Source organism: Macaca mulatta, chromosome 3 (assembly GCF_049350105.2).
Source record: "Macaca mulatta isolate MMU2019108-1 chromosome 3, T2T-MMU8v2.0, whole genome shotgun sequence".
NCBI classification, from domain to species: Eukaryota; Metazoa; Chordata; class Mammalia; order Primates; family Cercopithecidae; genus Macaca; species Macaca mulatta.
Window position 1 is genome coordinate 141,561,489 of NC_133408.1, and position 25,722 is coordinate 141,587,210.

Genomic DNA, 25,722 nt, shown 5'->3' on the forward strand with positions numbered 1-25,722 from the left:
ATTCATCAATATTTTTGTTCCCCCCAGGGTATTCTTCCTATGATGAACAATTTTGATCAGTCAAGAGGTGTCAAATGCTTACACAAAGATACGATTATAGAATGTATACCTGCAAAGGGGATACAGAGAGTTTGGGTTCTATCATTAAGTAGTTGTGCAACCTTGGGCAAGTTTCTTAACACCTTCTGGGGCCTATTTTTTTCATGTGGTAAAATGGGGACTTTGGAATGAGTGGTGTCGAAGGTCCTATTCGACTCAAGTCACACATTAGGTAAATAAATTGTGATTTTTCTGTGTATCAGGCACTGTTTCAGGTGCTGAGAATAGTGGTAAATACAGTTAATATCTCATGGAATTTACATTTGTCAACCTTAAATAATCAAAAGGGTTAGAATCCAGTAAATTGGCCAGGCGCAGTGGCTCACACGTATAATCTCAGCACATAGAAAGGCCAAGGCAGGCAGATCACCCAAGGTCAGGAGTCCAAAACCAGCCTGGCCAACATGGTGAAACCCCCATCTCTACGAAAAATACAAAAAATAACCAGACATGGTGGCATACACCTGTAATCCCAGCTATTTGGAAAGCTGAGGCATGAGAATCACTTGAATCTGGGAGGCGGAGGTTGCGGTGAGCTGAGATCGTGCCACTGAACTGCAGCCTATGCGATACTCCATCTCAGGAAAAAAAAAAAAAAAAGAATCTCAGTTTGAGTAAGTTTACTCAAGCACAAAGTTTGACAACAGCCGCTGCGGAAGCACATATTCCAAAGGATGGAAGTCAGTGTTCTGAAGTCTGGAAGTTTGGGATCATTTATATAGACAAAGTTTAGGGGAGCTTAACAGAATTTCTACATCTTTCTATAGAAGGTGTAATGCATAGTTCAATGATCTAATTAGCTGAGGTGGTCTTTTCTTTCTCTTAAAATGTGTATTTAATATTCTACACTGAAGATGTAACAGTCATGGGGGTCTTTTGCTCCACCTGGTCTGATTTAGGTATAGAACAATAAAAGAGGCAGTTAATCTATAACAAAGATTAGGGACTAGAAGAGGGAGAAGTCTGGTCTCTGGTCTTTCCTAGTCATTTACAGAACAAGAACAATAAGGAAGAAAGTTAATCTATAATCTAAGAAGCAGAAGGGGCAAATATGCTACATTACTCTGTCCCTAGGGCTTAGCTTCCCCTGGACATAGTAAGTTTGGAGGGTCCTTAAATTTTATTTTCTTTTACTCATTCTACAAAATTTTGTATCTTAAGCCAATAATTCTCAAGGTGGTGACAAGTGGTTAAGTGGAACAAATTTTACAAATCACTTGGGGAATACTTTCTTGAAAGTGTATCTGTACCACCTCTGTGAAATTATATATATATACAGGTCTCTGCTCCCAGTCACTGGCAGAGCTGCTAAAGCTCTTATAATTTCCTGAATGACAAGGGTGCTAGGAGAATCATTTGTTCTAATATTTGGTCTTTGACTCTAGCTCCTGTCACGCAGTTCCTAAAAGCTTTGTAATTCCAGGTAATAGGAAAGTCTTTTACTATAAGGAGACAACTCTTGGTGGGCTCCCGAACGACGGCCAGTCACCAGAAGAACCAAACCAGTATTATAAACTTGCAACTTTCAGTTCCACCTTCCCTCCAGAGAGGCTGGAAATGGAGTTTATTCATCATGCCTATGTGATTTGAAGTCTCCATAAAAATCCCTCAACTAAGGGATTTGGAGGGTTTCTGGGTTGCACAACACATGGAGCCTCCTGGAGTGTGGCACACTCTGGACAGGGCATGAAAGCTCCACACTCCTTCCCCCATACCTTGCCTATGCATCTCCTCCATCATCTGTATCCTTTATAAACCTGTAAAAGTTAAGTGTTTCTCTAGCAAATTAATTGAACCCAAGAAGAGGGTCATAGGAACCCTGATGGGGAGCCAGATCACAACCTGGGTCTTGTGACTGGCCTGTGAAGTGGGGGCAGTCTTGTGGGAATGAGCCCTCAACCTGTGGGATCTGACGCTCTTTCAGGTATAGTGTTAGAGCTGAGTTAAATTCGAAAACACCCAGTTGGTGTCTGCCAGAGAATCTGGTATCAGAAGTGTTATGCACTTGGGTTTTTCCCATCCCTAATGGCCTTTTAGATTCCCCAGGCAGCAAGTTCTTTGGGGAGCCAGTGCTACTGTTAAGCATTTGTGGTATCTTTTTGTATAGGCTTGGCAGAAAAAAGGTTGAGAATTATGTTCTAAGTGATATAGCAAACAATTAAGAGGTGCCAGTCATATTGCTATTTTGAAGTATGAAGGGAGATTAATTGAAAGAGCCATTTCTAAGCTTAAAGTAAGTTTGAAAGTGCACTTGAATTAATAGTCCTAGATTAATTTAATCCCAGTGAACACTTGGACCAATCAGATAACAGAAATACTAGAATGTTTAGCCATCCTCTGTTGATCATAATCTCTCATGCTGAATTCATGTGGTAAAATCATTTGTTTAAAAACACCACTATCGGCTGGGTGCGGTGGCTCATGCCTATAAGCCCAGCACTTTGGGAGGCCGAGGCGGGCGGATAATGAGATCAGGAGTTTGAGACCAGTCTGGCCAACATAGAGAAATCCTGTCTTTACTAAAAATACAAAAAATTAGCTGGGTGTGGTGGTGGGCGCCTGTAATCCCAGCTACTTGGGAGGCTGAGGCAGGAGAATGGCATGAACCTGGGAGGCGGAGGTTGCAGTGAGCCGAGACCATGCCATTGCACTCCAGCCTGGGTGACAGTGCGAGACTCCATCTCAAAAACAAACAAACAAACAAAAAACAAAAATTTAAAAAACACTATCTTTTCACAATGAGCTTTAATATTCCAGGCCACAGCCAGTTTGCTGTATTCAAAAACAAACAAGCAAACAAACATTAGTGATATCATTTTGGTGATGAAAAGCCTGTGTATGTATTATTTTTTCATGTTCTAAGAATTATAACAAAATCTAAAATGTTGGAAAGCTATAAAAAATTTATTTTCACTCCCCCCAAATCTAACTAAATTTTGTTAACTAAACACAAAATTATCATAGAAATGTATATGACCTGAAAATTGAAAAAAAAAAAAAAAAAAAACACTGTCAAGTCATAGAATGTTTTATTTTAAACTTGCTGTCAAACTTTCAAATACAACACATGTGGCAAAGAAACAACAGTTCACACACAACATCTGCCACAATTCTATCTTTGAACTGCCTTTTCTATAGTATGTGGTATGTTACAATTTCTTTCAACTTCTTACATTCATGGTATTCTTAAAGGCAGCAATGTCAATTTTTCTGCTTCGAAAATAGTTCAGTTAATGTTCTGAAATTGCTTAAAATGCCATTTTCCTTTTAGTATTCTACTGCTGCCCACACTGACATAATTCAACATATTATTAATAAACTGTTGAGAGGTATACTGTACTTAATAAATCAACTCCCAACTCTAAGTTAACCTCAATCTAAAACAAGCATTTTCTTAAACCAGTATACTCAGCTACTTTTCTCAAAAATATTTCCATTCTGAAATAAGATTTTTTTGTGAGATACAATAGTTTCATCTTTTATTCCTAACAGAACTCATGCCGTACTTTTTTTCTCAAAATATATTTGATATATTCTGTGCAAAATGTTAAGTTCTGTATAGGTATGTACCTTATTTTGAAAAAGTTTATAAAATATAATTCCTAAAAACAACCTCAACATTAGACAATACAGGAAGAAAAAATATCAGACAAAGCCTAAGTTTTCACATGAGAAACTAAGTATGTTCTTAAAGCTCCAGTAATACATTCCTTGAAAAAACTCAGAATGCACTTTGGTCATTATTAAACATATTTGAACATAGGCAAATCAAATGAAATGCTTTCTGTTGTTTTTCATAGAAAGAAAAAACATACTACACAATGAGGCTGAATTGAGGTTGATCAAAAGGAATGGTAAGAGCAAAGTGATACGACATGGCTCTGTTCTCCACACATTCCTGATTTTAAGATTATGATTTGGGGATTATAACTGCACCAATCAAACAAATTATTTACAATTAATCATTTTAAAGTTCTTAAAATATGGTAAAAATACGAGGATATTCCACATGATACACTTTGCACCAAGAAAATTCTAGATTGTTTCAAATGAATTTTTAGAAACCAGATGCCCAGTTTAAAAAAAATTGCAAAAACCATTTCATGTTTCATGTAATTCCTAAAATACTCGATTGTACAAATATAACAACTTAAAATCAAGGCCCAATGTAAGATACTATCATATTCGCCCGATTTACCTAACACACCAACATGATAAGTTCTCATTGGACACTTGGCAAATTATTCGTTGGGGAGGTTAAAAGCATCTAAAATAGCCCTTATATAATGGGGGTGGGGTAGGGATAATGCACCAGATAAGTTTAGAGGACAGAATTTGCAAGCTGAAGCTGTCTTTTCTGAAAATTTGGATATAGTTTTATAACTAGCAATTAGAGAAATATTTTATTGGTTTTTAGCCTTATTCTTAAGTTGTTCATTTGAGTGTGGTATGAATAGCCTGTACTAGAGTGTACCATGGGGAGAAAATTATTTACTTGAGTAAACATAATGTACTTTAGTAATATCAGTAGGCACTTCACTTGTGAGATGAGTATATACCTCACTCAAAAGGATACCATATCATGCCCTAGTACACTATAACAGATCCCATATAAAGATACGCATTAAAAGTAACAATTTTAAAAAGTGCACATTTTGAGCATGCACAGCTGGAGCTGTGCAAACAGCCCAGTGTTTCAAATAAATACAAGTATTACTAGTTAATTTTTATCAAAATATCTTACAGTATGGTAACCATTTACAATTATTGCTCTATTACAAGTTTTATCATCAAAGAGCACTTGTTGACCTGTTATATAATACCGTATATATTAATACTGAAGGGTGCTTAAACTGCAACTTAATCAGTTTGGATCCTGGCATTGTTCCAAAATAATTCAAGAGAAACCCTGACTGGATCTTGATTTACCGAAGAAAATGTTTTATGTGTATAGCTGAGTTCAATGCAATATTCCAAAGTTAAAGAATTTTTCCTCAAGTAAGGCAAGTTCACGGCATTGATGGAGAAACAGTGCTTAGCAATGGCTTCTATTTTCACAATTTGTTATTTTGCCAATATTTATGACCAATTACCAGGATCTCAAGTATCTGGATATCAGTTTCATCACCCTTTCAACAACTAAGTACATCAATGCTTAAAAATAAAATATAAAGACTAAAATAAATGTAAAAAAAAGTGAACAAGTAAAATAAATATAAGAATTGCACAAGACAGTCTGATGTAAACACTTCAACTCCCCAGCTGAGACTCCTGAAGCAAAGAATCAGTGACAAGCTTTCAGGCAGCTTAGTCAGTACTCTTATTCTGGAAAAAAGGCTACATCTTCTTTTCTTTGAATTGTCATGATTTAATCTTCCATAGCTAAAAAAAAAAAAAAAAAAAAAATAGAAGTGGTGACAAGCCAGTTTTAATATCAAAGCTTAAATTATATATAGTAATACCATTTTAAAATTCAAATTTCATTCACAAACAAGTGCAGTTTCTAATATTTTAACTCTTTCATCCTTTTAAGAAGAACTAACCTTAAACACAAACAAAAATGTGAAAATCAGATTTCTATTGCTTTCTCTTGAGAAGTGGCTATATATATATATGTATATACAGAACTGGTTTAATATGATTATCTTACATCTTCCTAACAGTTAGTTGTGCATATATTGGAAGATGTATGCATTGCTATATAAATAAATAATATAACTTTTGGCCAAAAACAGAAATAGGGCTTTTCTTTTTCTTTTTTATCACCTAAATTAAAGTTTTATTAGTAAAAATAAATACTTCTTGCTGGGCGTGGTGACTCACACCTGTAATCCCAGCACTCTGGGAGGCCAAGGTGGGTATATCGCTTGAGGTAAGGAGTTAGAGACCAGTCTGGCTAACATTGCAAAACCCTGTCTCTACTAAAAATACAAAAATCAGCCAGGCATGGTGGTGCACACCTGTAGTCCCAGCTACTCGGGAGGCTGAGGCAGGAGAATTGCTTGAACCCGGGAGGCAGAGGTTGCAGTGAGCCAAGGTCGCGCAACTGCACACCAGCCTGGGCGACAGAGCAAGACTCCATCTCAAAATAAAAAATAAAAATAAATACTTCTACTTATCCTACATAAGACTTCTATTTACAATAAATACTGTTCCAAGTTAGAAATTCCTGTCAGTATTATAAAACATAAATATATATAATTCTTTGAAATTAAATGTGAAATGTTCACTAATTGCAATCTTACCAAAATGACTGCATTACTGTGCATGTGAGGGTAAAATGGGTGCTACAAAAATGCAACAGGAAACTAAAAAACAAAAAGTACTTGCAACCTCTTACCTTTAAATTAAATCCAAGCAAGTCACTGATAACACCAGAAACAGCTGACAGGATAACCACTTGGGTGATGTTATAAAGCAGCGGATTCATTGTAAGCCCATATAATCTGAAAGGACTGTCCAATTCCTAGCAGAAGAGAAAAAAAAGTCAGTCCCAGATTCAAAAAGAATTACTACGTAAGCTAATTCAGAACAATATACAATGAGAATTTTTAAAAAACACTTTCAAAAAAGTTACCAACTATGGATGCTTTTAGAAAGGATAAACTTGGTTAAACTTGAAACAAGTAAATTTTAATAATAGTTTTAATGGTTTTAAACAAAAAAAGGAACATCCTTTAAAAGAACTCTGTGACTAAATTTGTAACTCCAATTTCTGTCCCTTAAGCTATTATAAGGAGGCTAGAGAACATTTTTTAATATAAGAACTAGACTAGAAACTGAAAGAGAACAATACCTTTTGGTAGAAGAATTAGAAATTGACCAAATTTTCTGATAAGATTATAACATGTAAAAACTCCTCTTTGAGTCAATTCATTTTCAAATACATGGATTGATTAATTGGTTAATTCAAACATTTAAAGTTCTATTATATGCCAAGCCCTGTGCTAGGCTCTGGGAAGTTAAGATTCAGTCCCTGAGCTGAAGGACCTTACATTTAGTAGACATGCAACAAATAATTAAAATATGAAAGTCCCATTTGAAAGGTACATATAAAAAGCAAATAATGGGGCCATAGAGGAAGGTGCTCCTGAAACTTTGTGGATGGTGGGGAGTATACATTCTAAGACACATGAGAACATGACACATCTGAATGGCTACAGGTTGCTCAGCATTGTTAGGGCCCAAGTACAAGGAAGAAAGATCACTGGGCCAGCAATGTAGAAGAAAGACTAGGGAGCAATGAGACCAGAAGCAAGAATATCTATAATGAGTTCAGTGTATCAAAAGCTTAAGTGAGAGACAAGGATCTCACATAGGGCAGTACTAATAGAGAAGGGATGAATTGGAAGATATTAAAAAGACTGAATCAGTGGACTTGAGAATTTCTTGGCTGTAAAGAGAAGAGAGAAAGAAGGTACGATCTACGGTAAGTCCCAGATTTCTGACTAGAAATCTATGTAGTTTGACTAGAGGCTATGTATGATCAAAAAGAATCATACTATTATGCTTTGTTATTCTAGTCATTTTTATACTTTGCTCTGAGATTGTGGCTGCTCATTAAGTCTCACCTTTGTAGCCCCTTCCTACACAGTGCCTACACTCTGAAGATACCCAATATACATGTGTCAAGCAAACATACGACTACACAGTGGCTACACTCTGAAGATACCCAATATACATGTGTCAAGCAAACATACGACTACACAGTGGCTACACTCTGAAGATACCCAATATACATGTGTCAAGCAAACATACGACTACACAGTGGCTACACTCTGAAGATACCCAATATACATGTGTCAAGCAAACATACAACTACACAGCGGCTACACTCTGAAGATACAATATACATGTGTCAAGCAAACATACAACTACACAGCGGCTACACTCTGAAGATACAATATACATGTGTCAAGCAAACATAAAACTATTAATTCAAGATATTTTTTCCCATTGAGCATTTTGGTCAAAAATGGAATTTGCCTCTATTATCTTCTTCATTATTTAAATGTCACCATCTTCCTCAAGATAATTAAAGGGATTTGAAAACGAAAGCCATCTGTAATTGCTTTTTATTATCCCCCCACCCACTTCTTCTGAACCCTTCAATACTATGTGGTGCAGAGTCTATACCCAATGCACACCGTTTAGTTGACTGAAGAATTAACTGTAACTTTGAAACACAACTAATTTCATACCATTCTCTGAAAATATATAAATAACTGTAACAATTATATTCAATTGGTTATAGAAGCTGAAATTTTAAAAACTTTTTTCCTTTTAAGAACTAAAAACATAATGAATATTGTAAGCAGTGACAAAAAATGTTTTATTAAATTACCCCCAAAGAATTATTATGAGATAAAATACATCAAAATTGTATTCTTTTGTTACCAAAAATTAAATGTTTATGACATACATTTATTATGAAAATTAGGTATTATTACTTTTTAAGCTAACTCAGGCCAACCAGAAGACTGCTCTGAGAAACACAAAGTAAAAACCTTCCCAAGTTAACAACAAATTTTCTTTTCTGAAATCTATTTTAAGGTCTAGGAGGCATACATTTCCAAAGATGCCAACCTCTACAATACTCTAAACATAATATTAAGTATTAATATACAATTTCCAAAGAAATTATTTGGATTAGTTTGAGCACTTTTGCAATGAGAAGTAAAATATAAATTGTATGTATGTGCACAAGTATAACTTGGAAACAACTTGGATAATCATGAAAATCAAATATAAAGTAGTATCTATAAACAAAAAACAAAAATTATGTCAGAACAGCATATTTGACATTATAACCATTTTCAATTCTATTCTTACCTTTAGCAGTTTAGTAGCCAGTTTTAAAACATTATTCACTAGTGTCAGTTCCTCCTTTTTGTTAGGTTTTTTCTCCATTTTCAAGTAGAGGTTTATCTTTTATAAAAAGAATAGAAATGCTTAAAATTATAATAAATACACATTTTTAAAGGACTTGAAAGATATTCATTCCAGTATCTGGTTATCGAGATTATAGGTGATTTTAATACTCTTTATACTATACATTCCAAATTTCCTATACTTATTTTATAATAGGAAAATAATAACTGTTACTCAAACACTTTTCAAATGTAATCAAAAGCCAAAATAAAAAAGACTGGATAGCATTATTTAAAAGGTGAGACACTTTAGTATCACAGCCAAATCAACCTAAAAAATAAATAATAATTATAATAAACTAAATCAATGGTTTATTATTTCTTTCTTTCTTTTTTACTAGAGATGGGGTCTTGCTATGTTGCCTAGGCTGGTCTTGAACTCCTGGATTCAAGTGATCCTCCCATCTCAGCCTCCCAAAGTGTTGGGATTATAGACAGTCACAATGCCTTGCTGTTTTATGATTTATTTGAAAGTCACTAAAAAATATTTGTGTATTTGTATTATCTACTCTATAATAGACAATTCTGGGGTGTCCACAGTTCCTTTCTTTGAAAAATGCTCTAACCCCAAGCCAGTGGAAGAAGCAAGGCTAGGCAACTGTGCTTATCCCATTAGATCTCACCTTCACCCACAATCTGGCAGCCATCGCTGATTAGGCTGGAATGTACACCCAAACCAAAGCTAGTCAATATACTGACTAGGTAAGACTAACATGATGTATCTATCAGATATTGTAGGAACATAAACTGAAAAGTCAGTAAAAGTCTAAGCTAGAACTCATGCTAAACCAAACCAAAACCGTGTGTAAACCAAAATTATAGGGTAGCAAGTCTACAGAAAGGCCACTGGAAGAAAGGTGAAGAGAAGGGCAGAAATGAGAAACCGTTAGCCTCAGAGTGAGTTGGAGGAAGTGGTTGATTTTGTCCAATTCCATAAGGATCAAGTATACTATTTTTTTTGAGTTGGAGTCTCACTCTGTTGCCCAGGCTGGAGTGCAGTGGCACAATCTCAGCTCACTGCAACCTCTGGGGTTCAAACGATTCTCCTGCCTTAGCCTAACAAGTAGCTGGGATTACAGGCACGCACCACCATACCTGGCTAATTTTTGTATTTTTTCACCTTGGGGTTTCACCTTGTTGGCCAGGCTGGTCTTGAACTCCTGACCTCAGGTAATCTGCCTGCCTTAGCCTCCCAAAGTGCTAGGATTACAGGTGTGTCACCGCGCCTGGCAGGCTCAAGTATACTTTCTTAGGGATCTTTATCTTTGTGATTACTCTTTCGTTTGAGCTCATTTGACAGGTTTATTGATTCTTTAAAATCAAACTATCCCTAACTAAAATATTCATGGGAATAAGTTTCTTTACAAAATTCCTATAAAATGGAAAGAGGAAAATATTTAACAAATTCATACAAAATAAAATTAACCAATTATGCTTTATTCTTTCTACTGAGTAAAAATGATACTTACTCAAATGTGGCTCTGCTACACTGCAAAGCAAACATGTCCCATTCATAGTCTAAAATACATTAATTTATTAAGTGGTACTTCCTTCTTGTCAAATAAAAATGGGACATTAAAAAAGGAGATTGGATTTGAAATATGAATCAAGGCAGGAACACTGAAGAAAGGCTTGTGTCCTATTAAATTTTACGTTTTGCTTTATAGCACAAATGACCTTAATCAAATAAAACACATTCTTGAAAAACGTAAAGGAAATGAAAACATTTTAACTTATAGACATTAATTTATAGCATAATCAGCATGCACACTCACCTGTTCAGTAAGTAATATTGAGGTATTGCTATATTTTTTACTTGTTTCTGATCCAAGGGTAACAAATCTTAGCAGAAAAAGTGTTAATGAGATGCACCAGATTACCAGTTCCCAATTGTAGTGACAATCAAGGAAGATCTCGTGTACATGAAGTAGCTAAAAGTATGAAAAAGGTAACATAAAGCAGCAATGTGATTCAAACAATTTCTTTTTAAAAGAAATAAACATTTAATTCATAGATTGTTCATAAATTTAGTATTACATTTTAGAAACAGTCTACATTAATTATGAAATATTTTAAGCACATCAAAAATATAGAGTATAATGTAATTAATATCCATGGGGCCTCTACCCAGTTTTGTCAAATCTTAATATTTTGCAACATCTCTTTCCGATTAAAAAATATTAGATTCAGTTGAAATCACCTTAAACTTTTCCTTGATTCTCATTTTTCTTCCCCTTCCCACCCCAGAAGTAATGAATTTTATGTTTATCTTTTCCATAATTGTTTTTATTGTTTAGCTATATATACATCCTTAAACTATATTATTTTTTGTATATTTTAAAATTTATTTTCCAAGCATTTGGGAGTTGGGAAAAATAAAGAAAAAAAATTTATATGTTACCACATTATCCACATCATTCTTTAATTTACTTTTTATTCCACTGAATTTTGTTTTCAAGGCTGATTCAGGATGACAGACTTAGCTCTAAATTTGTTCATTCTAACTCCTATGTTAAAGTAAAAAAATCAGCCACGATTTATTGGCTAGTAAAACAATCAGCCACAACTTATTGGTCAACCCTATCATTAATATTTTGTTGCCAATTTCCATTATTACAAGCAATGCTGCAATACACATTCTTGTATGTGTTTCCTTGTATGCACATGCAACTTTCTCTAGAAGTTATCTGGGAGTCAAATCACTGGGTTCTTGGATATTACATCTTCAAATTTATTAGATATTGTAAGTTTGTCTCTGAAATAGTTGCCCCAATTTATACTCTCAGCAGTGTATCAGAGTTCCCTTTGCCATCATTTTCATTCATACTTGTTATTATCTAACTTCCTAATATCTGCCAAACTAATGGGTGTGAAGTGTTCTCTCATTGCCTTATTTTTACTCTTCCTGATTTTATGGAGGATGAGTATGTTTCATATGCTTATTGATAACTGAATTTCCTCCTCTGTGAGTTACCATTTTATATTCTACATCTACATTTTTTCTAGTATGTTGTCTGTTTTTCCTACTGATTTGTAGAAGTTATGTCTATAATGTGACTAACAATGCTATTTAAATCATTTTGCCACTGTCTTTCCCAGACTCTGGTTTGTTGTTTATGGTGTCTTTGCAAGACACGAAATTTTAATTTTTATTTGTGATCATATTAAAAATTTTGTTTTTCACATTTAGATCTTTAATCCACCTAGAATTTATTTTTATGTATGGCATGAAGTCATTTTGCTCCATTTGTACTTCATATTTCCATTATGTAAAGCCTTCCTGCATTGATATACAATGCCATCTGATCATATATTAGGTTTCTACATGTATATGGCTATGTACAACTCTATTTCACCCCACTGGTCATTCTATACCTGGGCAAAAATCATAGTCTTTCTGTAATTTTAAAATAAGTCTCTCATCTGAAGGTTCTAAGAGAAATTAAAAAAAGAAAAACAAAAAGAAAAAATAAAGTAAGTCTTCGTATTTCTGGTACAGCAACTTGTTCTTCAAAATTATCTGGACTACTCTTGTCTTTCTGTGCTTCCAGATGAGTTTTAGGGAGCTTGATGAGTTACTTATTTTTAAAATAAAGCATTCTGTTTAATTACATGGGATTCCAACAATTCCCCCAGGAGAATCAATATGAAATTGAACCTTCCCAACTATTAACATTGTGACTAACATTGTATACCTTCTTTTTTAAATTTTTTTTTGAGACTGAGTGTCACTCTGTTGCCCAGGATGGAGTGCAGTGGCGTGATCTTGGCTCACTGCAACCTCCGCCTCCCAAGTTCAAGTGATTCTCCTGCCTCCTCAGCTTCCCAAGTAGCTGGGATTACAGGCATGCGCCACCGCGTCTGGCTATTTTTTTCAGTAGAGGTGGGGTTTTGCCATGGTGGCCAGGCTGGTCTTGAACTCCTGATCTCAGGTGATCTGCCCACCTAGGCCTCCCAAAGTGCTGGGATTATAGGCATGAGTCACCGTGCTCAGCCTCATTGTGTACCTTCTTTTATAATTTTCAATAAAGTTTTATCCTATTTCTCCATAAGGTCCTACGTATCTTTTGTTAGAATTATTCTTGTGAATTTTTGCTGTTGTTGTTGTTGCTATTGGAAATGACATATGTGTTTTGCTGTTGTTTTTAAAGACAGGGTCTCACTGTTACTCCAGGCTGGAGTACAGTGGCACAATCATGGCTCACTGCAGCCTTGACCTCCCAGGCTCAGGTGATCTTCTCGCCCCAGCTTCCCAAGTAGCTGGGATCACAGGCATGTGTCACCACATCTGGCTAATTTTTTTTTTTTTTTTTTTAAGAGACCAGGTCTTACTATGTTGCCCAGGCTGGTTTTGAACTCCTGGGCTCAAGGGATCCATCCACTTTGGCCTTCCAAAGTGCTAAGATTATAACCATGAGTCACTGTGCCTGGCCAGTATTTATAGTTTTCAATTATCTATTTCTGTATATAGCAGATGTCAACAAATTATGGTCCATTGACCAAATCTAGCTTTAGGCCTCTGTCTGGCCCCAGAGCTAAAAGTAATTTTTATATTATTTCAAAGGAAGAAGAGAAAGAGGAATTAGAAGAAAAAGAATATATTTCAGAGATTGCAGGTGTCAGGCAAAAGTCTAAAATATTTATCTGGCCCTTTACAGAGGAAGTTTTCTGATCTCTGGTTTATAGAAACAAAATTAATTTTTAAAATGCTGTTGCATCTATTTTTGTTAATCTTGATATAACAAATATATTTTAAATAATGTGTCTGTAAAGTCACTTGGATATTCTATATAAGCAATCATATAGTCTACGATTTTTTTCCCCAAACTTTAGACCACTTTTTCCCCCATCTTTGCTGATTAATATCCTCCATCAAATGCTGACTAGAAGTGGTAAAGCAAGTAACTTTGTCTTATTCCCAATTTTAAAGTAAATAACTCTTAAGGTGATATCATTATGTATAATGCTTACTCCAAATTTTAAAAGATATACTTTATCGGATTAAGGACAATACTTCCTAGTCCTTGTATCATGAATGTCCACTGAAAATTTACAAATTGTTTTCTGCATCTATTGATATGATTGCCTATTTTCTGCCTTTAATCAGCTTGAATTGCATTAATGGATTTTCTAAAGTTGAAATCTGCATTCCAGGGACAATCTTAGTCATGGCCTATTTATTGTAATTCACATTCTGGCTTCATCTTCTTAGTATTTTGTTGAAGAATTTTGTATCTAATAAATGAAACCAGCTCAGTTTCCCATTTTCATACTAGTCATGGCCTATTTATTGTAATTCACATTCTGGCTTCATCTTCTTAGTATTCTGTTGAAGAATTTTTTATCTAATAAATGAAACCAGCTCAGTTTCCCACTTTCATACTAGCTCTATGGTACTGGCATCAAGGTTATACTAGCCTCATAAAAGGAGCTGAAGAATATCCCCTTTGTCTATTGACTAGATCTTTTGTGTAAGTTTAGGATTATCTATTTAAATATTTGACAAAATTCATCAGTAAAACCATACGGGATTTTTGTTGGTGGCATATTTTAAACTACTAAAATTTTAAACTACTTACAGCTACAAATCTCTTCAGGTTTTCAATTACTTTTTGAGTCCATTTTAATAGATTATGTATTTCTATAAAATTGTCCACTTATGCCTTCAACTTTAATGATATAAAGCACTTCATACTAGTATCTTTAAAAAATTCTCAATTGTGCCAGTATTAAATTGTTTACAGTTTAATAGTGTGCTTTTTCTTTCAAAGAATGTATTATTTGTATGTTTTAAAATCTCCAAATACATAAGATTTTTTTTTGTTGCTATCACTCTTTTCTACTTTGACTATATGACAGCTAGATATTGTGGTCTGTATAGTATCAGACATTTGGATTAGTTTTTACTTTATTGCCTAATACATGGGAAAGTTTTATAAACAACCTTGTGCCTGAAAAAAAAGTCATCAACTCAGAAAAATTCTTAGCCATTCTCTCTCCAAATGTTGTTTTTCAGCATTCTTTCTTCCTGGAATTCTTTTTTATTTATTTATTTTTTTTGAGACAGTCTCGCTCTGTTGCCCAGGCTGAAGTACAGTGGCGCAACCTCGGCTCACTGCAACTTCTGCCTCCCCAGTTCAAGTGATTCTCCTGCCTCAGCTTCCCCAGTGCTGGGATTACAGGCGTGAGCCACAATGCCCGATTAATTTCATATTTTCAGTAGAGAGAGGTTTCATCATACTGGCCAGACTGGTCGCGAACTCCTGACCTCAAGTGTTCTGCCTGCCTTGGCCTCCCAAAATGCTAGGATTACAGGTGTGGGCCACCACACCCAGCCTCCTCCTGGAATTCTTATTAGACATATGTTGGATCTCCCACGAAGTCTCAATATCCACTTGACATTTTCTGTCTCTTTATCTCTATCCTGTATCTTAGTCATTTCTTTCATTTCCCAGTTCACTATGTCTTTAGCTGTCTTTAATTTGCTATTTATTCTGTTCATTGTGTTTTAAAAGTCAATGACTTTGTTCCCGCAGTGAAAAGCAAAAAACAAAAGTCAAAAGTCATTAACTGTATTTTTCATTTCTCTGAAGTTCTTTTTCAAACTTATCTGTTCTCTTTTCAGTGTTATCTATGTCTTTCATCACTATAAACAAATTTAGTTTCCACCTGATCAAACTGAAATAGCTGGAGACCTAATCCTGCTATTGGTTTATCTGTTGACTCCTTCATGTTACACTGTTTCTTCCTATGTTTTGATATCAGAAGGAGCTTTATCTGTGGATCCCATGAGGTCTAGGCTGAAGTCGCATGCCCCCAAATAGCCTTGGTTTTGCTTCTGTCAGGTATCCAGGGGCCTAGGACCACTTTTTATATTAACTTCTTGACATGAGGGTTACAGGACAAGATGTATAATGTCAATTTGAACCCTAAACCTGTAGTAAGGGCAGAGTTATATATTCTTAGAAGAGACTTTTCCCCCATCCTTGTCATCCAGAGTCAGATAAGCTTCCTTCTTGTCTTCTAGTGCTGGTGAGCAGACTGTTTTTCTTATCCAACTTTTCACGGAGGCTATAGATCTTGGAGGGTTTGACTTCATGGTGTGAGTAGGGAGGTATTACAGGTCAAGGCCTCATCTCCTGTCCTACGTGGGCATAAAATTTCAAGTCTCTGGGATACAATACTAAGACTGGCAGTGTACCTCATTCTCTTATTCTCACGCTGCCATAGCATTAATGCTTATTCTTAAATGCTCTGGTTTTCAATTTTGTCTTCATTTTTGGCCCTTTATTATCTTATGAACTTAGACATATATACACAATATGTACATTCAAAAGCTGAGGGTTTCCCCCAGCATTGTTTGATGTTTTTTTTTGTTTGTTTGTTTTTGGAGACAGAGTCTCGCTCTATCCCCCAGGCTGGAGTGCAGTGATGCAATCTCCACCTTCCGTGTTCAAGCGATTCTCATGCCTCAGCCTCCTGAATAGCTGGGATTACAGGCGCCTACCACCATGCCTGGCTAACTTTTGTATTTTTAACAGAGATGAGGTTTCACCATGTTGGTCGGGCTAGTCTCAAACTCCTGACCTCAGGTGATCCGCACTCCTTGGCCTCCCAAAGTGCTGGGATTACAGGTGTCAACCACTGTGCCCAGCCTGTTTGATGTTTTAAAGTAGAAGAATTTTCAGATAAGCTAGTACATCATACTACTTGGAATGGAAGTTTGCATATGTTTTATTATTTTTGTTTTTAAAATTTTAATACTTTTAAACTTGTTTTTTAATATTACATGGCCCATGACACAACCCTCAGGAGACCCTGAGGACATGTTCCCCTGCATTATAGCAGTGCATATCCTGAGATACTTTTGTACTCCCTAAGTAATCTGGGTCACTAAAAATTCTTTTTCAGAGTATGCAGCAGTTAAGTAACAGTAACTATTCAGATATAAGAAATAAAAGAGTAGTAAACATGAATAAATCGGACATTCCTGGGACAATTTCATAACTCATATGTTTCTTCTGGGAAGTAAAGATAATGAGAAGGATTCTAGGCAAAAATTAATCTGTGTTCTTTCAACAGACATTTGAGCATATATGTTCACTGTTCATGGCACAGAGATAAGATACACTTGTTTATTCTACCAAAAAAATAAACTGCAAAAAGATAACTTCAAAACTTACTTTTCTAACTAGGCTTACTTATATTATTATTTATTTATTAATCTGAAAGTTAATATTTATATATCTGGTTAATTTCTACATGGAGCGAGTTAACTCACCTGGGCACAACAGATAAAGACAACTGAGATAGTCAATAAGAAAGCAGATGAAACTATTACATCAACTGAACGCTGAGGACCTCGACGCTGCAGGGTGTGGGTGGGAGAAAAGGAAACATTTTAAAATATATTTACTAATTAGCAGATAATTTCCATGGTTTCAATAAAGGTGTCGACTCATCACCATGAGTTGATCATAGCCCACAATGTTGAATATACCTAATTTGTTAGGCAAATTTTAATGTTAAAGTGTTATGATTTCCTGAGGATTTGCAACAGAGTTAAAAGGGTATCTATATCTATATAGCATAAAATTATTGGTATAACTTTCAAATACTTCATTTTGTCAAACATAAGTCATTTATTCAATAAATATTTCTTAAGCATCTGCTTAGAACTAGATACTGTGCTGGGTGCTAGAAATACAACAGAGAACAACACATGGTCCCTCTACCTTCACAGGAACTAGGAGGGGAGTGAGACATCAAGCTCATAATCACAGATATATGTGATAAATTGTGATGAGTGCTAAAAGGGAAAGACATAGGATGCTTCGAGATACTTGGCAGGGAGACTTCATTTAGATTTGAGAGTTAGGAGTGTGGGCCTGGGAAGATCTCCAGATTAAGGGGGAGGGGCAGGGGCATGACGGCACACAGCAGTGTTCTAGGTAGAAGGAAGAGCATATGCAAGAACATAAAGCAGGACAGATCACAGCTCACGTAAAGAACCGAAGCAGTCTGACATGGCTGGAATGTAGTGGACTAGGAAGGAGAGTGTTTCAAAATGAAACAAAAGACAGGTGAATAAGGGAGAACTTAGATCATAAAGGGCATTATAAACCTTGTTAAGATTTTGTGCTTTATCTTAAGAGCAATGGAGAACCTCCAAGAAGTTTTAAGAATATAGGGCCAAATATACATTTTTAAAAGATCACTGGTGGCAGACTGAAGAAAGGAATGAAAGGAAGAAATGTGAATGCTGGAATGCCAGGTAAGAGGTAACTGTAGTAGCACAAGGCAAAAGATGATTGATGGTTTCAATGAGGGTGGTGGAAATGGAACAAAGAGAAGCAAATGGATTCAAGATATATTTTGGGAGCAGAAAAGATAGGAATTGGTGATAAACTGGATACTAGAGATTAAACAAGGATAATTCCTAGGTCTGGGCTTTCATGTTTCCCTCACTGAAGTATAAGCTTAGGTATGACGGTAGGGGCTTTCATCTCATCAACAGTGAATGGCACACGGTTAACATAAATAAGTGTTTACTGAATAAAATAATCAATGTACAAAAGAATGTAACACCTGCTTAGGGTTGATAATGGGGGAAATTTTGGATGAATTCAAGCAACAAAGATCAGATTCATCCCTCCATACAACAGATATGTCATAGGAAAAAAATATCCATGCCAATTTGCAGCAGTGACACTAAGTGGACTAAATTTAATAAGTTAAATTAATAAACAGAACAATTAATTTTTTAAATATAAGAGTAGATAAATAGGGCAAACTTTTTTTTTACTTCTTTCATTATTATTTCAAAATATAAAGCATTAAACATCTAGGTATGTCAGAGGATAATTGGTCTTTAGGTCAACTTTACCAAGATATAGACAGTGCTGTGAATAAATATCATTGAACTTGCATGATTACTCCATATATAATGACATTCTACTGTTACTTAATGCAATAAGCAATCCTCAGGAAAAAAAGCGTTTTCCTAAAACCAATTTAGATGTTTCCCTCTTCCCTCCAGAGTTTTTACATCATACTTCCACAACTAGGACAATTATTTAAAAGTTTAAAGGAAAACAATGACATGAAAAGAATGACACTGAATTGCAAACTAATATTTTAAAATAGTAATAGGTCCCTTCTGTGAGGAAACTCATTGGTTAGTTTTTTAAAAAATTCTTTTTTAAGTAATGGGCTCCCTCTGCTGGCTTGTGACAACCAGGCAAGTAGAAACAAAATCCCTAATTCAGCTTTTGAATGAGTAAAAGCTGGTTACTATACATCTAGAGACAAATATATATTGATAAAGAAACTGGAACTATCAGAAAGGGCCAGCATGTTAAAACTACTTTTATCACTCCCATTCTACCTTAAGATAGGAACGGAGAGATAGCCACATTTTTATATTCTGTACTTTCTTCAACCGGAAATGAGGAACCTCAGATTTTCGAGCCCTCCTTGCAGATGTTAAATGTCCAAAGAGTTTTGCAAAAAGTAATCGCTAAAAAAGATTAAGATGAGGATTAATTTTCAAGTAGATTACCACAGGAAAACAAAAATCAACAAAATATGAATTGTTAAGATTTTATTTGGTTAGGTACTATAAAAGCAAAATAGAAAAATAATTAGGTAAAAATGACATAATGAAATAATAAAGTATTTCAGGAATACTTTTAATATTATGAAAATGATAAAATATTCAGAAGTCTACATTATACCTACCTGTTTATAAGTTCTTTCTGCTACACAGAGCAAAAAGAAGAAAATCCACACAAGAGACACGCGAACCACAAAACTTATTATAACCATAGAAAGAACTATGACATCTTCATTAGAACCAAATGCAATCACATAAAGTTCTGAAGCAGAATGTGCTGTGAGTTGTTCCAAGTCTGTAGCTTGAGAGAGTCGGAAAACAAATGGAGTTAAACCCAGTATGAGAGAGATTGCATTTCCAAAAATCTGGTATCCTATTCCTGGTATATGGCTGTTCACCTTGAGGAAGCCAGGGGAAGAGAGAGAAAAGAAAAATAAAATTATACCATAAATGTCATCTACAGTAAAATTATTTATAGCAATATGAAATAATTTGTTAAAATATATTCATTTTAATATAAGTAATCTGAATCCCATTCAAGTTTGAGAGCCTACTACACATAAAATGTCATTAATTCTTCAGATCTTAAAAACAATTCATTATCAGATCTCTAATTCACTAAGTAGATGGCGAAAGGACTGACTGTCTTATCTAGATCTTGAAAAAAAAATGTATGTATTTCATTATTTCAAGTTAGAAATATTCACAAATACTGTAATATTAAAGAGAATGAGATCTCATATTCACTTAAATTCAGTTCATTAAAGAAAAAAACTCAGCATTACACTTATTTCATACATTCGTACCTTAGGGTTTTTTCTTTTTTTTTTTTTTTTCCAGAGACAGGGTCTCACTGTGTTGCCCAGGCTGGAGTGCAGTGGCGCAATCATGGGCTCAAGTGATCCCCCCAACTCAGCATTCGTAGTAGCTGGGACTACAGGTATACACCACAGGCCCCAGCTAATTTTTTGGGTTTTGTAGAGATGTAGAGACAGGGTTTCACTATTTTGCTCAGGCTGGTCTTTAATTACTGGGCTCAAGCAATAATCCCTCCTCAAGCTCCCAAAGTGTTGAGATTACAGGCATGAGCCAACATGCCCAGCCACTTATGTTTCTCTTTGAATAGTCCAATATATAAATAAGTGTCTCCTTAAACTCTAGAAGCATTTTAGAAGAGAGATGATAGAAGGAAGAAGAAATTAAACAGAAGGGAAAAAGATGAAGGAATTAAAAATAATAAAAAAAAGGAAATTAGATAATGGGACAATGTAAGAGTTTCCAATATGCTAGACTGGCAGAACTAAAAGGGATCTTAACTATCATGTAGCCAACTTTTTATATTATACATTAGATAAATGAGACTATTGTAAATTAAGTGATCTGCCAATTCACAGGTAATTAAGTTACAGAGTACAAACTAGATCCAAGATTCCAGAGACTTCCCAGTCAACTGCTTTTAATTGCTCATGCTGAGATATGTATGAGCAATATCTCAGTATGATATTGGGAGTTTTATCAATTTCTAGACCCAGTTACTTTAATTCCTGTCTTACATAAAGTGTGGAGAAGAGTTCTAGCATAATAATGCACTAAAGAAATTTAGAAATTGCAAGTTAAAAACAAGTCCAGAGAAATCAACATATTTTAAAAATCAGCAATTATCTGAAAAAAGAAATAATAGAAAATAAAATTTAAATCCACAGTATTTGGATCAGATTTCTTTGAACTACTCAAGACTTTTACCACTACCTGAGTTACTTCTATATATTTAAGCAGGCAAGCAAGTATGAATGCAAATTTACTAGTTTGATTTCTTCATGTTTTAAGTCCTATTAAACAAACGAACCAGTAAGAATGATACAGAAACATACGCCTTTTTAATTATTTTATTTTTAAAGTTTTTGTAACAACAATCTCTAGACCAAAGAAAAGTCTTTATTAACACCTGTATATATCTACAAGCTCCTGAATTTCAAAAGAATGAATAACATAAAAGAGAAAACTTATAGATTGTATCATCTGTTCTAGGTCAGATAAGTGAAAACACTAGAAGATGAGAGTGGTTTGGTGACAAATCACTGTTTAAATCACAGTCAGAAACAAATATACACATATAACTCTTTTTTCAGGGTGAAGAAATGAGGTCAGTAGATTACTAGTATAACATTCCAGTAATTATCTTATATACAGATAATCACTAAGTCTTACCCTTGAACTACAAGAATAAAATTTAAAAACTCACTCTGTTCATTATCATTCCACTGATTTCAAGTACAGACATGTCTGCTTTCTTACAATCATTACCTTCCCATACTATAGCACTTATTTTTTCTAATCCTGGGTGGGAACTATGGAGCCAGGGCAAATGACTCTATAAAAAAAAAAAAAAGTAAATATATTGATCACATTTAACAAATAAAATGTTTGTATATAAAGTTGTATATATATCTCTATATACACATACAATTTTAATGACACTAAAAATAAAAATTGGTGAATACATTTATCATGTTTTATAAATGAGATATGTAGATCTGTGCATAGCTAATATATTTATACACACAACTCTAAAACACTAAAATTCTATCTTAAAATTAGTTAGCATATACACTGAACAGATATCATAAGAAGTTACACGGTTATAAAACTGTACAAGTTCAGAACTTTCTGTAACAAGTATTAGTCAACATATGTTCAAAAATATACTAAAACATGTCAGCAAAAGTATTTAGTTGTCAATCAGTCTACATAGTTGCAATATACTAATGCTAAAAGACAAATGGATATCAACTTGTTCATAGTAATCATTGTTCAACTTATGATCATTCATTAAAAAAGAATATGACAGCCGAGATTTGAATCTCTTTGAAAGACTATATAGTGCTACAGTCATCCCGAAAAAGAATCTTCCTTATATACTTAATGTTTAATATCTGATTTAGTTACTTTTCTGATATTTTAATCCAGCATTTCTCCAAAGGACCAGTCTAACTTTTTGTTTTTTTCAGATAGAGCAAATATTACAAACTGAAGCAGTCAGCCTCCTGAGTAGCTTGGGCTACAGCCATGTGCCACCACACCTGGCTAAGTTTTTTATTTTTAGTAGAGACGGGGTTTCACCATGTTGGCCAGGCTGGTCTCTAACTCCTGACCTCAGGTGATCCACTGGCCTCTACCTCCCAAAGTGCTGGGATTACAGGTGTGAACCACTGCGCCCAGCCCCAAAGCAGAACAGTTAATGATGGCAACAAGATTAATGAAACACTAAACCTTTATATAATCAGACTTCAAGAGAAGTAACACTAAAAGATTAAACCCAGATAGAGATCAGTTTGCTTGTTTATATTGCAGTATTTCTAGCATATTTTTAAGGACTCATATACTTCCTACATTTTGTTTTTTGAGATGGAGTCTTGCTCTGTTACCCAGGCTGGAGTGCAATGACGTGATCTCAGCTCACGGCAACCTCCGCCTCCCGGGTTCAACTGATTCTCCTGCCTCTGCTATAGCTGGGACTATAGGCGCCTACCACCACACCCGGCTAATTTTTTAATTTTTGTAGAGATGGGGTTTCACCATGCTGACCAGGTTGGTCTCGAACTCCTGACCTCGTGCTCTGCCCACCTCAGCTTCTCAAAGCGCTGGGATTACAGGAGTGAGCCACAGTGCCTGGCCACTTCCCACATTTTTAAAAAACGATAGTTTTGGCATTCGTAGCAACCTCAAATTTTATAAAATATTTCGTTAAATATAACTTCTAACAATGAACAGAAGAATCTACTCTAGGTACATTTATTCTTTAGAGGACAAAAATGTGATTAAAATATGGTAAAAAAACAGTTTCTTGTAAACTTTTAACACTTTCCTCTGGGGGACTAAAGTTGCATTGATTAATTTCAACTAAAGTTGAATAATAATAATTCAATAATGTAAAAAAACAGAGGTGGAAAATTTTTATCTTTTCCAGAGATAAGGGATTTTAATATACTTTAACTTTCGTGATATACATTTCACTACTTGAGGTCCTGAAGAGTGCTAAGACACTAGTTATTAACTACCAACTTAATTTCTCAAATGTTATTTCCTCATTTATCTCCAAACAAAATATTCTGTTTTGGGAAAGAAATAATCTGTACCAAAATATATATCAAACTTTCTCTAGAAATTCTATAATTGTTAAGCGTCATGGAACCAAAAGCCAGAAACAAGAAATGCAAGAAGCTAGAAGGAAAGAAGCTTGAGAGCCAACAGATTTCAACCACTGATTTACAGACTTTTTTAAACTCTCAGTCTGGAATAGTGAATTAATGTCTTCCTAATTACATGAAGAAAGGAATATATCAATACCAAGAAAGCCCATCTAGAGACAGAAATAGGAAATCAGGACATTCTCATCGTCCTTCCAAAAGCACTCCTTTTACATCTAGCTACCTTGCCAATTACTCTATCCAGCATCTGATATTACAATATTTCTAGAAAGTCTAAAGGCAAAAGAGAAGACAACAACTAGAAACTGGTGAATTTTAAAAGAGTTAATTACATGTTCAATGTTGTGTGTAGAAACTTGAAAAAATAAATTGAAAAGACTGCTATATTTCTCTCTTTCTCTCTCTGTCTCTCTCTATGTGTGTGTGGGTGTGAAATGTACATTGAAAAACAGTCTTGTTGAATCATGTCTGCAGTGTGGAGAATAGCATCACATGAAATACTTTTATTTTAAAAGATTCAGGGAAAACATCAGAGCAAATAATTTCATTTCATAATTTTATCACATAGGTTACTCTAAATATATTTTCTTTTTTCTTTTTTCTTTTTTTTTTTTTTTTTTTTTTTTTTTTTTTTTTTTTTTTGAGACTGTGTCGCACTCTACCGCCCAGGCTGGAGTGCAGTTCTTGGCTCACTGAAACCTTCACCTCCCGGGTTCAAGCAGTGCTCGTGCCTCAGCCTCCTGAGCAGCTGGGATTACAGGTGCCTGCCACTGTGCCCACCACCATGCCTGACTAATTTTTGTATTTTTAATAAGAGACAAGGTTTCACCATGTTGGCCAGGCTAGTCTCGAACTCCTGACCTCAAGTAATCCACCCGTCTCAGCCTCCGAAGCTGGGATTACAGGCGTGAGTCACTGTGCCCAGCCGCTATATATGTTTTCAAACTAAAATTTAGAACTTAAAAATTTTTTTTTCCTTTGGAGACAGCATCACAGATCCAAAAATGTAGAACTTTTAAAATGACTATACTTTATCCTTATTTAAAATCTCAACTGCTTTGCTCCTTGTTCATTCAAAACTACCTGAAAACCTTAATGCTTAAATGGTGGCATGTTTTATTTCAAATAAATTCACCATGACAACCACATACTCGTTGTTTCCAACTGTGGGAATGCAGCCATTTAAGCTTTACACTTACTAAAAACTGAATTTCAGCTGAATATAGCTTTATATTTTAGTATATATTCAGCTATAGAGAAGGACTAGAGGAGAAAAATTTTCTCCTGTGGAAATGTTTCAATTACTATTTACAAACAAAATAAAACAAAGATACACATTTGGGAATATTCTGATTAGAATATACTAATTCAAATGCTCAGTGTTTTTTCATGAGAAGGGATTTTTCTATCTGTATAGTAGGCAGAAAAAGGTCTTCCAAACCTAGCACAGACTGGTTAAACAAGAAAAAAACTAGTAGCTTTTTAGTAAAGGGAGCTAATTTCCATTACTTAGCTACTAGTAAATCTAAAAGCATGAGCTTATTTTTTGAAACCTGAGAATTAAAAATCTGAGTAAGATCGTCTTTAATCTAAAAGCAAAAACAATATAAGCCTAAGACACTATAATTAGATATACAGAGTAGAGCATTAACAAATTTTATGTGACAGACTTAGGAGCAATTTACTCTGCATAGACATCATAAAACAATTAATATCATTTAAGAAAGCACTGGAATTGGCATGTTTTGAAAAAATTTAATTTTGTTTCAGGCATTCAATATTTATTAAATACCTACTGTGTACCTCACACTGTGTGATACAACACTGAGCAAAAAAACACATGGTCCCTGCTTTTATGCTGCTTAGTTAT

At 34.8% G+C, this 25,722-nt stretch overlaps 1 protein-coding gene across 12 annotated transcripts in view; it reads right to left on the reverse strand.

Annotated features, from left to right (window-relative positions):
- Positions 1-3,111: 3,111 nt before the first annotated feature.
- Positions 3,112-25,722, reverse strand: part of PHTF2 (putative homeodomain transcription factor 2) — a 159,056-nt gene continuing 136,445 nt past the window's right edge. For 11 of the 12 annotated variants that reach the window (XM_077994534.1, XM_028844775.2, XM_077994533.1 and 8 more), the window contains 8 exons: positions 21,887-22,015; positions 19,770-20,042; positions 19,417-19,548; positions 17,311-17,397; positions 10,805-10,960; positions 8,932-9,027; positions 6,440-6,565; positions 3,112-5,481 (listed from right to left, as the gene is read on the reverse strand). In XM_077994534.1, coding sequence (XP_077850660.1) covers positions 5,461-5,481; positions 6,440-6,565; positions 8,932-9,027; positions 10,805-10,960; positions 17,311-17,397; positions 19,417-19,548; positions 19,770-20,042; positions 21,887-22,015 — 1,020 coding nt within the window. In that variant the 3' untranslated portion in view covers positions 3,112-5,460. The remainder of the gene's footprint in view (positions 5,482-6,439; positions 6,566-8,931; positions 9,028-10,804; positions 10,961-17,310; positions 17,398-19,416; positions 19,549-19,769; positions 20,043-21,886; positions 22,016-25,722) is intronic. The other variant, NM_001258132.1, reaches the window with a different exon arrangement.